We start from the raw sequence: 12,268 nt of genomic DNA on the forward strand, positions 1-12,268 counted from the left end.
TGTTTTTAAGTGACAGTGATTTCTCAGTGTCATCAGGAATCTGGGCAGTGGCTCAATCCTGTCTCACAATGTCAAAAATGTGTTTTTTCTTATTTCCATAATTAAATACACAACCAGCATTATGACTGGTTGATGTGTCTTGTAAGACTTCTTGGCTGAGCGCAATGGCTCATGCCTGTAATCCCAGCACTTTGGGAAGCCAAGGTGGGAGGATCACTTGAGCCCAAGAGTTGGAGACCAGCCTGGGCAACATAGTGAGTCCCTCATCTCTACAAAAAAATTGAAAATCTAGCTGGTTGTGGTGGTTTGTGCCTGTAGTCCCAACTGCTTGGGAGGCTGAGGTGGGAGGATTGCTTGAGCCCAGGAGGTCAAGGCTGCTGTGAGCCGTGATGGTGCCAGTGTACTCTAGCCTGGGCAACAGAGCAAGCCCCTATCTCAAAAAAAGAAAAGAAAAGAAAAAAAGAAACATTTCATCTGTAGGTGCCTTTTCTCTTTCTGTCTGTCTCTCTTCCCTCTTGGAATTTATTTATTACAGAAATTGAGAGAGTGTCCAGACCAGGTTTGACTCTGAACATTTGGGGCTGGATCATTCCCTGGGGTGGGAGGTGTCCTATGCATTGTAGCATATATTTAGCAACATCCCTGGCCTCCATGCACCAGATGCCAGTAGCAGTCCCCTCCTCCCAAGTTGTGACAATTTAAAAAATGTGTCTAGACGTTGCTAAGTGTCCCTGGGGGACAGAATGGTCCCTGCTTGAGAATCGCTGGCTATATATTTTATCGGCTTCAAACTCAACTTTTTTGGCAAAGATTCTGTATGGGTGGTGTGGTGTCCTTCCACTGGGAAGCCCGTCATGTCTGATGATCTCTCTTTGTCCTTGACACACCATCTTGCATTGGTTACTACTTACTGTCTCCTGGCCCTTGGAAGCTCATTCTGTCAGTTTCCTAGAAGTGGAATTTCTGTGTCAAATAAGGCACACAGTGAACATTGAGAGGCTCTTTAAGAAATAGAGGATGGGAAATTAGCTAGGCGTGGTGGGCGCCTATAGTCCCAGTTATTTGGGAGGCTGAGGCAGGAGAATCCTGTGAACCCAGGAGGTGGAGGTTGCAGTGAACCAAGATCACACCACTGCACTCCAGCCTGGGCAACAGAATGAGACTCCATCTCAAAAAAAAAAAAAAAAGAAAAAAGAAATAGAGGACAGGGCCGGGCCCAGTGTCTTACACCTGTAATCCCAGCACTTTGGGAGGCCGAGGTGGGTGGATCACCTGAGGTCGGGAGTTTGAGACCAGCCTGACCAACATGGAGAAACCCCATCTCTACTAAAAATACAAAAATTAGCAGGGCGTGGTGGCACGTGCCTGTAATCCCAGCTACTCAGGAGGCTGAGGCAGGAGGATTGCTTGAACCCAGAGGTGGAGGTTACAGTGACAGCTGAGATTGTGCCATTGCACTCCAGCCTGGGCAACGAGAGCGAAACTCCGTCTTAAAAAAAAAAAGAAAGAAAGAAATAGAGGATGGGAAATTAGCCAGGCACGGTGGCGGGCACCTGTAGTCCCAGCTATTTGGGAGGCTGAGGCAGGAGAATCCTGTGAACCAGGAGGTGGAGGTTGCAGTGAGCCGAGTTTGTGCCACTGCACTCCAGCCTGGGCGACAGAGTGAGACTCCATCTCAAAAAAAAAAAAAGAAAAAGAAATAGAGGACAGAGCCGGGCGCGGTGGCTCAGGCCTGTAATCCCAGCACTTTGGGAAGTCGAGGCAGGTGGATCACCTGAGGCCAGGAGTTCAAGACCAGCCTGGCCAACATGGTGAAACCCTGTCTCTACAAAAACAATTAGCCATGTGTGGTGGCGGGCACCTGTAGTCCCAGCTACCCAGGAGGCTGAGGCAGGAGAATCATTTGAACTCGGGAAGTGGAGGTTGCAGTGAGCCGAGATTGCACCACTGCACTCCAGACTGGGTGACAGAGCACAACTCCATCTCAAAAAAAACAAACAAAACAAAAACAACAACAACAAAAAAAAACAGGACAGAATCTCTAAAGGTGATGTTTAACAAGAACACAGGGAGAAAACAAGAGCATGCATTTATTTGGGTTCAGAAATTACATCTCATGAGAAACTGCTCACTGCTGTTTTATCTGTAGCAGCAGTTGCAGTCTAGCCATTCTCATGGGGGCAGCAGGCTGTCATCTAGAACCTTACTTACTTAATTTTTTTTTTTTTTTTTTTTTTTTTTGAGACAGAGTCTCGCTGCATCTCCCAGGCTGGAATGGAGTGGTGTGATCTCGGCTCACTGCAACCTCCTTCTCCTCCTGGGTTCAAGTGATTCCCCTGCCTCAGCCTCCCAAGTAGCTGGGATTACAGGGGTCTACCACCAAGCCTAGCTAATTTTTTGTATTTTTAGTAGAGACGGGGTTTCATCGTGTTGGCCAGGCTGGTCTCAAACTCCTGACCTCAGGTGATCTGCCTGCCCCAGCCTCCCAAACTGCTGGGATTACAGTCATGAGCCACAGCTCCCGGCTTTTGTTGCTTCTTTCTTTCTTACTGTACACGTGCTAACAAAAAAGGGATAGTGGAGCCCCCAGGGTGAACATGCCCAGCCCCAGGTAGCTGTTTCTTTCTTTTTTTTTTTTTTTTTTTTTTTTGAGACGGAGTCTCACTCTGTCTTCCAGGCTGGAGTGCAGTGGCGTGATCTTGGCTCACTGCAAGTTCCACTTCCTGGGTTCCCGCCATTCTCCTGCCTCAGCCTGCTGAGTAGCTGGCACTACAGGCGCCCGCCACCACGCCCGGCTAATTGTTTTTTTGTATTTTTTTAGTAGAGACGGGGTTTCACCGTGTTAGCCAGGATGGTCTCGATCTCCTGACCTCCTGATCCGCCCACCTCGGCCTCCCAAAGTGCTGGGATTACAGGAGTGAGCCACTGCGTCGGGCCTTTTTCTTTTTCTTTTTTGAGACGGAGTCTCACTCTGTTGCCCAGGCCAGAGTGCAGTGGTGCAATCTCAGCTCACTGCAACCTCCACCTCCTGGGTTCAAGTGATTCTCCTGCCTCAGGCTCCTGAATAGCTGGGATTACAGGTGTGTGCCACCACGCCTGGCTAATTTTGTATTTTTAGTAGAGATGGGGTTTCACCATGTTGGCCAGGCTGGTCTCGAACTCCTGACCTCAGGTGATCCACCTGCCTTGGCCTCCGAAAGTGCTGAGATTACAGGCGTGAGCCACCGTGCCCGGCCCCAGGTAGCCCTTTTTATTGGTGCAGCTGCTGGCATATCCCCGTGCAAGCCTCCAGCTTCCTTATCTGTGTTTGCAGCCCTATCTTCCAGGCTTTTCTTTGTTAGAAAATAAGTGATTTCTTGGGCTGCTTTTTGTTAGAAGGGAAGTTCTACCGAGGACTCTTTTTTTTCAAATAAAAAAAAATAGGCAACGTGGAGTAGCTACTCACCTGCATAATAAGAGATTGGGTTGGGGTCTGTCAGAGATTTGCGCCCTAATTGGATGGCACACCTGATCCTCACCGGTTTTTCACGGTCTATTTAGATCAGATACAGCCTCCCTGCTAGCTTGTCTGTAAAAATCCTTGCTTTTTTTTTTTTTTTTTTTTTTTCTGAGGCGGAGTCTCACTCTTGTCCCCAGGCTGGAGTACAATAGAGTGATCTTGGCTTACTGCAACCTCTGCCTCTCAGGTTCAAGAGATTCTCCTGCCTCAGCCTCCTGAGTAGCTGGGATTACAGGCACATGCCACCATGCCTGGCTAAATTTTCTTGTATTTTTGTAGAGATGAGGTGTTACTACATTGGCCAGGCTGGTCTCGAACTTCTGACCTGAAGTGATCTGCCCACCTCAGCCTCCCAAAGTGCTGGGATTACAGGCATGAGCCACTGCGCCCAGCCGTGTGCCCATTCGTTTTTTTTTTTTTTTGAGATGGAGTCTTGCTCTGTCACCTAGGCTGGAGTGCAGTGGCGCGATCTCGGCTCACTGCAAGCTCTGCCTCCCGGGTTCACACCATTCTCCTGCCTCAGCCTCCCGAGTAGCTGGGATTACAGGTGCATGTCACCACGCCGGCTAATTTTTTGTATTTTTTAGTAGAGACGGGGTTTCACCATGTTAGGCAGGATGGTCTCGATCTCCTGACCTCGTGATCCACCCGCCTCGGCCTCCCAAAGTGCTGGGATTACAGGCATGAGCCATCCTGCCTGGCCGTGCCCATTCTTAAACCAGTCATATTGGCTGAGGAGGGGCTGGGCTGATTGGCCAGCTTCTCTCCTAGAGATGGTGTGGACTGTACCACACCTAAGGCAGTGGCCCAAGTCTGAGAATGGAGGGAGAGGACCCTCCTCCTTAGGGACCTGCTGTTGGTCAGCAGCCAGTGATCTCGGATGCACTGCATTTCCTCTCTGGGCCTCAGTGCCTTCATCTCCAAGCTCAGCTCAGAGCGTGGCGGTGGTGTCTGCTGATCATATTGGTTTAGTCATCAGCTATTTAGTCAGTATCTTCTCAGGGGTGCAGCTGGGGGCACAGCTGGGGGCACAGGGGATGCCTCTCAGTGACGTTTGAGCTGAGACCGAAGAGTTAAGGCAAATGCATCTGGGGGAAGACTGCTTCAGGCAAAAGGCTAGCGTGTGCAAAGTCCTTGAGGAGGTAGAGTGTTCAGAGGAGATGGAGGGAGAGGAGGCAGCAGGGGCGGCAGGGCCAGATCCAGTTGGCCACAGGAAGTAATGTGGGTTTCATCCTGTGCGTGAGCGGGAAGCCCCGAGCACATTTGCAGCTGTTTTGATCCATCTAGTGGGTAATCCCTGGCATGCAACTGTTTTATTCCGACTCTGGGGCCAGGATGCCTGGGTTCAAATCAAATTCTGCCACTTCCCAGCTCTGTGATCTCGTTCCAGTTCCTTACCATCTGTTAGCCTCGATTTCTCCATCTGTAAATTGGGGGGGCAGTCATTCCGAAGCCCACCTGGAGATGAGAACTCAAAGGCACCGTGGGGCACCTGGCAGATGACCCCAGGAAGCTCTTGAGGGGCTTGAGAATGTGTGGCAGGGAGGGAAGATGTCCTGCAGGGGGAGCCCATGAGCAGGTGGCTCCGTGGGCCCATGGGGCTCAGTCTAGATGCAGCGCAGCCTAGTGCGTGCACCTGGGAGTGGTCTGCCCAGGGGTGACGCTCTGGCCAGCCCAGGCTCAGCCAGGGGGCTCTGGGTGACAGTGTAGGCTCCAGGCCGAGGGTTGCCCTGCGGGGTGCCAACTCTCCTGCTAGTCCTGCCCTGTGTGCCTGCTGAGGCTCAGACAGGGATGTGGTATCTCCAGGAAGCTGCCTGGCAGAATCGAGGGACCATGAAGGGGTGCGGGTAGGGGGAGGGGGAAAGACACTGCATCTGCTTGGATAGAAGTTGCATCCGGCCAGGCACAAGTGGCTCACACCTGGAATCTCACACTTTGGGAAGCTGAGGCAGGAGGATTGCTTGAGGCCAGGAGTCCAAGACCAGTCTGGGCGACAGAGCGATATCCCCCATCTCTACAAAAAAATCTGTAGTCCCAGCTACTCGGGAGGCTAAGGCTGGAGGATCACTTGAACCCAGGAGTTAGAGGCTACAGTGAGCCGTGATCATGCCACTGTACTCCAGCCTGGGCGGCACAGGGAGACCCCAACTAAAAAACAACAAAGAAAGCTGCATCCTAGACCCTTTGCAAGAGACTGAACGAGTCCTAGGAGTCAATGTGGTCCCTAATGGAGTGTGGACGATTCTGCAGCCATCATCATCCTTAGGCTGTTCGGCTCATAGGATTAGCTCCCTGGGTGGGGCGGTCTCGGGGTCTCTCCTCTGATCCGGGCTCCCCACCGTCTGCATCACCCACTTCTTCACCCCGCCCCCCAGGTGGTTCAGTACATCGGGGAAATCTGCCGCTACCTGCTGAAGCAGCCGGTGCGCGAGGCGGAGAGGCGACACCGCGTGCGCCTGGCTGTGGGGAACGGGCTGCGTCCCGCCATCTGGGAGGAGTTCACGCAGCGCTTCGGCGTGCGCCAGATCGGGGAGTTCTACGGCGCCACCGAGTGCAACTGCAGCATTGCCAACATGGACGGCAAGGTGCGCACCGGCAGGGCCCCTGGGCAGGTCTCGGAGTTCAGGGAAGGCCACTGTCTCCTCTTCCTGGGGCCCCTGGGATCCATAAAACAGCCTGGACTGGCGCAGAAGGCTCCGCCAAGGCGCACGTCGGGCGGGGCGTAAGGGGAGTTCCTGGGACTGTCGGTGCACCACCAGAGGGACAATCCTCCAGCCTGCACAGATAGTCATGTGACTGTGGTCCTTGGGTCAGGAGAGTTGGAGGATAGGTATGGCTGTGCGCCCTGGCAAGTGCCTCAGCCTTTCTGAGCCTCAGTTTCTGCGTGTGGAGATTAGCAAGGAGAATAGGGCTCTGGGTACCGTGCTGTTAATTTTGTTGTTGTTGTTTGTTTGAGACAGAGTCTCGCTCTGTCGCCCAGGCTGGAGTGCAGCCACGTGATCATAGCTCACTGTAGCTTTGAGTTCCTGAGCTCAAGCAATTCTCCTGCCTCAGCCTCCCAAGTAGCAGCAAACAGATACCTTCATAATTAGCAACTACTTACTCTCTTAATCATCTCCATTCTCCGCTTGCATGAATCTCCCTCTCCTTTCCCAAGCCCCTCCCATCCACGGCCAAGAACAGACCATAATAATGATCATTAAGCAAATGTCGGCTGGGCACAGTGGCTCACACCTGTAATTCTAACACTTTGGGAGGCTGAGGCAGGAGGATCACTTGAGCTCAGGAGTTTGAGACCAGCATAGGCAATGTAGTGAGACCCCCTTCTCTACAAAAAATAAAAAATTAGCCAGGCATGGTGGCGGGTGCCTGTAGTCACTGCTACTAAGGAGGCTGAGGCGGGAGGATCACGTGAGCTCACGAGGTCGAGGCTGCAGTGAGCTATGATTACACCACTGGACTCCAGCCTGGGCAACTGAGTGAGACTCTGTGTCTCTAAAAAGGAAAAAAAAACAAAAAACCAGCAAGTGCCATGGGGGCTGGGTCCCCAATGCCAAGAACAGTGCTCCTTCCTCAGTGTGCTTGGTGTTGGATGGCCAGCCCCCAGGGCACTTTTGCTCACTGTAGCTCAGATTCTTGCATAGGAAACACACCAGGCCAGGCATGGTGGCTCACGCCTGTAATCCCAGCACTTTGGGAGGCTGAGGTGGGCGGATCACTTGAGGTCACGAGTTCGAGACCAGTCTGGCCAACATGGCAAAACCCCGTCTCTACTAAAAATGCAAAAAAAAAAAAAAATTGGGCTCAGTGGCATGTGCCTGTAATCCCAGACTCAGGAGGCTGAGGCATGAGAACCACTTGAACCTGGGAGGCGGAGGTTAGAGTGAGCGAAGATTGCACCACTGCATTCCAGCCTAGGCGACAGAGTGAGACTCTATAAAAAAAGGAAGGAAGGAAGGAAGGGAGGAAGGGGGAAAGGCAGAAAGAACACACCAGACAGGGTGTAGTGGCTCAAACGTGTTGGAGAAGGATTTCTGTTCATAGAACCATGCCAAGCAGGGCGGCGGGCAGCAAGTGAAGCTCTGCGGTGTCTGACGTAGCTGTAGGGTCCACACAGAGGCATCTACTTCCTGCTAGCATGGAGGGTTTTGTGGACCAGGAAGTGGGCGCCAGCCAGAGGTCTTTTCTTGACTGAATGCAGGCTGGGAAGGTGGGAGGCGGGGCCCTGAGTTGGAGGTGACACTACTCTGCTTTTGCAGATCAGCCAAGGTCACAGAGCTTAGAGTGACACTGGAGGTGCTAGGTCCAAGCCCCGGGGCAAGGCAGGCAAAGTGTTAGTGAGAAGGACCCCGAATATCCCTGGCTCCTTCCAACTCAGTTCACCCCATCCCAGGTGGGCTCCTGTGGTTTCAACAGCCGCATCCTGCCCCATGTGTACCCCATCCGGCTGGTGAAGGTCAATGAGGACACGATGGAGCTGCTGCGGGATGCCCAGGGCCTCTGCATCCCCTGCCAGGCCGGTGAGCAGGGCCCCTGCGTGGTCCCCCCTGCTGGAGCTGGGGTCCCCACACCCTGCCTGCCTATCACAGCCTGAACATGGCCTCCTCCCTAGGGGAACCTGGCCTCCTTGTGGGTCAGATCAACCAACAGGACCCGCTGCGCCGCTTCGATGGCTATGTCAGCGAGAGTGCCACCAGCAAGAAGATCGCCCACAGTGTCTTCAGCAAGGGCGACAGCGCCTACCTCTCAGGTGCGCAGCCTGCTAGGCCCCGGTGACCAACTGTGCGGATGGGGATCCGCCACCCATCTGCTCCTCTCCCCTCTGCCAGGTGACGTGCTAGTGATGGACGAGCTGGGCTACATGTACTTCCGGGACCGTAGCGGGGATACCTTCCGCTGGCGAGGGGAGAATGTCTCCACCACTGAGGTGGAGGGCGTGCTGAGCCGCCTGCTGGGCCAGACAGACGTGGCCGTCTATGGGGTGGCTGTTCCAGGCAAGCTGGGGTTGCAGGGGGTGGTCCTGAGGCATGGTCCTGAGGGAGCTCAGCCAAAAGGGGCTTAGAAGTACAGGCGCCTTTGGGCAGTGCACAACCTGGACAACTGCTCATGGCAGCCCAGGAGGAAGCACTGGATCTGGAGCCAGTTCACCTGAGTGATGTTGAGCCTCAGTTTTGTCACCCAGAAAATGGGATCGTGAAAGCCCACCTGTCTTATGGCTTCAACGAGCCAAGCAGGAGCTCCATAAAATGTGTGGCTGCTTCCATAAATGTCATCCCAGGTTGGGAGAGACTGGAGATTACAGACCAGGGGCTACTGCTTGACAGTGTATCTGGTCCTGCTGGTGGGGCGGATGAGAGGCGGGGTGTCCTCAGCTGAGCCTCTGCCTCCAGGAGTGGAGGGTAAGGCAGGGATGGCAGCCGTCGCAGACCCCCACAGCCTGCTGGACCCCAACGCGATATACCAGGAGCTGCAGAAGGTGCTGGCACCCTATGCCCGGCCCATCTTCCTGCGCCTCCTGCCCCAGGTGGACACCACAGGTGCGAGTCTCCCCCACTCCAACCCCTCTCTTCATCCATCAGTGTGTCTGTTGATTCGTGTCTTGGTCCATTTCGTGTTGCTCTAAAAGAATACCTGGCCGGGGCTGGGCACGGTGGCTCACGCCTGTAATCCCAGCACTCTGGGAGGCCAAGGTGGGCAGATCACGAGGTCAGGAGATCGAGACCATCCTGGCTAACACAGTGAAACCCCGTCTCTACTAAAAATACAAAAAATTAGCCGGGCACAGTGGCGAGTGCCTATAGTCCCAGCTACTTGGGAGGCTGAGGCAGGAGAATGGCATGAACTTGGGAGGCGGAGTTTGCAGTGAGCCGAGATCGTGCCACTGCACTCCAGCCTGGGCGATAGAGCGAGACTCTGTCTCAAAAAAAAAAAAAAAAAAAAAAAAAAAAAAAAAAAAAATACCTGGCCGGGTGCGGTGGCTCATGCCTGTAATCCCAGCACTTTGGGAGGCCGAGGCAGGTGGATCACCTGAGGTCAGGAGTTCAAGACCAGCCTGGCCAACATGGTGAAACTGTGTCTCTACTAAAAATACAAAAAAAAAGTCAGCCAGTCATGGTGGCATGCGCTTGTAGTCCCAGCTACTCAGGAGGCTGAGGCAGGAGAATTGCTTGAACCTGGGAGGCAGAGGTTGCAGTGAGCCTAGATCAGGCCACTGCACTCCAGCCTGGGTGACAGAGTGAGACAATGTCTCATAATAATAATAATTTCAACATGATTTTTGGTGTGGACAAACAAACCGTATCCAAACCATTTATTTATTCATCCTAGTTCAGGACACTGTCCTGAGACTGACACAAGGGTTCACAGCCAGCTAGCACTGTGGCTCATGCGGGTCCCTTCTGCTGTTTTATTTTAGTAGTTATTTATTTCCCTTCCTCACTTCCACTGCCACTAAGCATTCTGAAATAGTCAGTGTATTTTTTTTTTTTTTTGGAGATGGAGTCTTGCTCTGTCGCCCAGGCTGGAGTGCAGTGGCGCGATCTTGGCTCATTGCAACCTCTACTTCCTGAGTTCAAGCGATTCTCCTGCCTCAGCCTCCTGAATAGCTGGGATTGCAGGTGTTCACCACCATGCCCAGCTAATTTTTTTGTATTTTCAGTAGAGATGGAGTTTCACCATATTGGCCAGGCTAGTCTTGAACTCCTGACCTCAAGTGATCCACCTGCCTCGGCCTCCCAAAGTGCTGGGATTACACACATGAGCCACTGCACCCAGCCTCGGTGTATCTTTTCTTTTTCTTTCGTTTTTTTTTTGTTTGTTTGAGACAGGATCTTACTCTGTTGCCCAGGCTGGCATGCAGTGGCACTATCATAGCTCACTGCAGCCTCGGCCTCCTGGGTTCAAATGATCCTCCCACCTCAGTCTCTGGAGTAGCTAGGAACAGGCAGGCACCATCACGCCTAATTTTTTTGATTTTTTTTTTTTTTTTTTTTTTTTTTTTGAGACGGAGTCTTGCTCTGTCGCCCAGGCTGGAGTGCAGTGACTCAATCTCGACTCACTGCAAGCTCCGCCTCCTGGGTTCATGCCATTCTCCTGCCTCAGCCTCTCCGAGTAGCTGGGACTACAGGCGCCCGCCACCACGCCCGGCTAATTTTTTTTGTATTTTTAGTAGAGACGGGGTTTCACCGTGGTCTCGATATCCTGACCTCGTGATCCGCCCGCCTCGGCCTCCCACAGTGCTGGGATTACAAGCGTGAGCCACCGCGCCCGGCCATTTTTTTGATTTTTTATAGAGATGGGGTCTGTATTAGTCCGTTCTCATGCTGCTAATAAAGACATATCCGAGACTGGGTAATTTATAAAGGAAAGAGGTTTAATGGACTCACAGTTCCACATGGCTGGGGTGGCCTCACAATCATGGCAGAAGACGAAGGAAAAGCAAAGGAGACTTTTACATGGTGGAAGGCAAGAGAGTGTGTGCAGGGGAACTCCTCTTTAAAAACCACCAAATAAAACTATCAAATCTCGTGAGACCCCTTCACTATCACGAGAACAGCATGGGAAACACCCACCCCCATGATTCAACTACCTCCCACCGGGTCCCTCCCACAACACGTGGGAATTATGGGAGCTACAATTCAAGATGAGATTTGGGTGGGGACACAGCCAAATTATATCAGGGTCTCACTGAGTTGCCCAGGCTGGTCTCGCAGTCCTGGGCTCAGGCAAACTTTTTCTTAAAGGACCAGATAGTTAACATTTTCGGCTTTGCAGGTCATACAGCCTCGATTGCTATTCAATGCTGCTATTCTTGTGCAAAAGCAGCCATAGACAATGTGCAAATGAATGGGCATGGCTGTGTGCCAATAAAACTTTATTTCTAAATTTTTATTTATTTTTTGAGACAAGATCTTGCTGTTGCCCAGGCTGGAATGCAATAATGCAATCATAGTTTACTGCAGCCTTCTCCTCCTGGGCTCAAGTGATTCTCCCACCTCAGCCTCCCAAGTAGCTGGAACTACACGCACGTGCCATGACACCCAGCTAATTAAAAAAAAAAAAAAAAAAAATTGTTGGCCAGATGCGGTGGCTCACGCCTGTAATCCCAGCACTTTGAGAGGCCAAGGCGGGCAGATCACTTGAGGTCAGGAGTTCAAGACCAGCCTGGCCAACATAGTGAAACCCTGTCTCTACTAAAATTACAAAAATTAGCCAGGCGTGGTGGTGCACGCCTATAATCCCAGCTACTTGGGAGGCTGAGGCAGGAGAATCACTTGAACCCAGGATGTGGAGATTGCAGTGAGCTGAGATCGCACCATTGCACTCCAGCCTGGGTGACAGAGCAAGACTATGTCTCAAAAAAAAAAAAAAAAATTGTTTTTGTAGAGACAGAGTCTCACTATATTGCCCAGGCCGGTCTCAAACTCCTGGGTTCAAGCGACCCTCCTGCCTTGGCCTCCCAAAGTACTGAGATTATAGGCATGAGCCGTTATTGTGCCCGGCCCCAATAAAACTTTATTTAGAAAAATAGGTGGAGGGCCAAATTTGGCCCACAGGATGTAAGTTGCTAAACTCTTATCCACTGCATAACAGACACAGCCCTGCCTGTCGTGTGGGGAATGGACACATGACCAGGCAGGGTACACATTTTCTTGCTCTGGTGAGGAGTGGTCAGGGAGGCCTCCCTGGAGGAGTGGGCATGAAGCCAGGATCTGACAGACAAGGGGGAATCAGGCAGGCAAAATGGGGAAGAACATTCCTGCCCAGGGG

General features: G+C 52.3%; 1 protein-coding gene across 6 annotated transcripts in view; it reads left to right on the forward strand.

Moving 5' to 3' along the window:
• The window catches only part of SLC27A1 (solute carrier family 27 member 1), a 36,337-nt gene that overhangs the window by 22,281 nt on the left and 1,788 nt on the right, over positions 1-12,268 (forward strand). For 4 of the 6 annotated variants that reach the window (XM_055239304.2, XM_055239305.2, XM_063616349.1 and 1 more), the window contains 5 exons: positions 5,875-6,084; positions 7,893-8,019; positions 8,112-8,249; positions 8,329-8,493; positions 8,890-9,036. In XM_055239304.2, coding sequence (XP_055095279.1) covers positions 5,875-6,084; positions 7,893-8,019; positions 8,112-8,249; positions 8,329-8,493; positions 8,890-9,036 — 787 coding nt within the window. The remainder of the gene's footprint in view (positions 1-5,874; positions 6,085-7,892; positions 8,020-8,111; positions 8,250-8,328; positions 8,494-8,889; positions 9,037-12,268) is intronic. The other 2 variants (XM_063616351.1, XM_063616350.1) reach the window with 2 other exon arrangements.

Source organism: Symphalangus syndactylus, chromosome 13 (genome assembly GCF_028878055.3).
Source record: "Symphalangus syndactylus isolate Jambi chromosome 13, NHGRI_mSymSyn1-v2.1_pri, whole genome shotgun sequence".
NCBI classification, from domain to species: Eukaryota; Metazoa; Chordata; class Mammalia; order Primates; family Hylobatidae; genus Symphalangus; species Symphalangus syndactylus.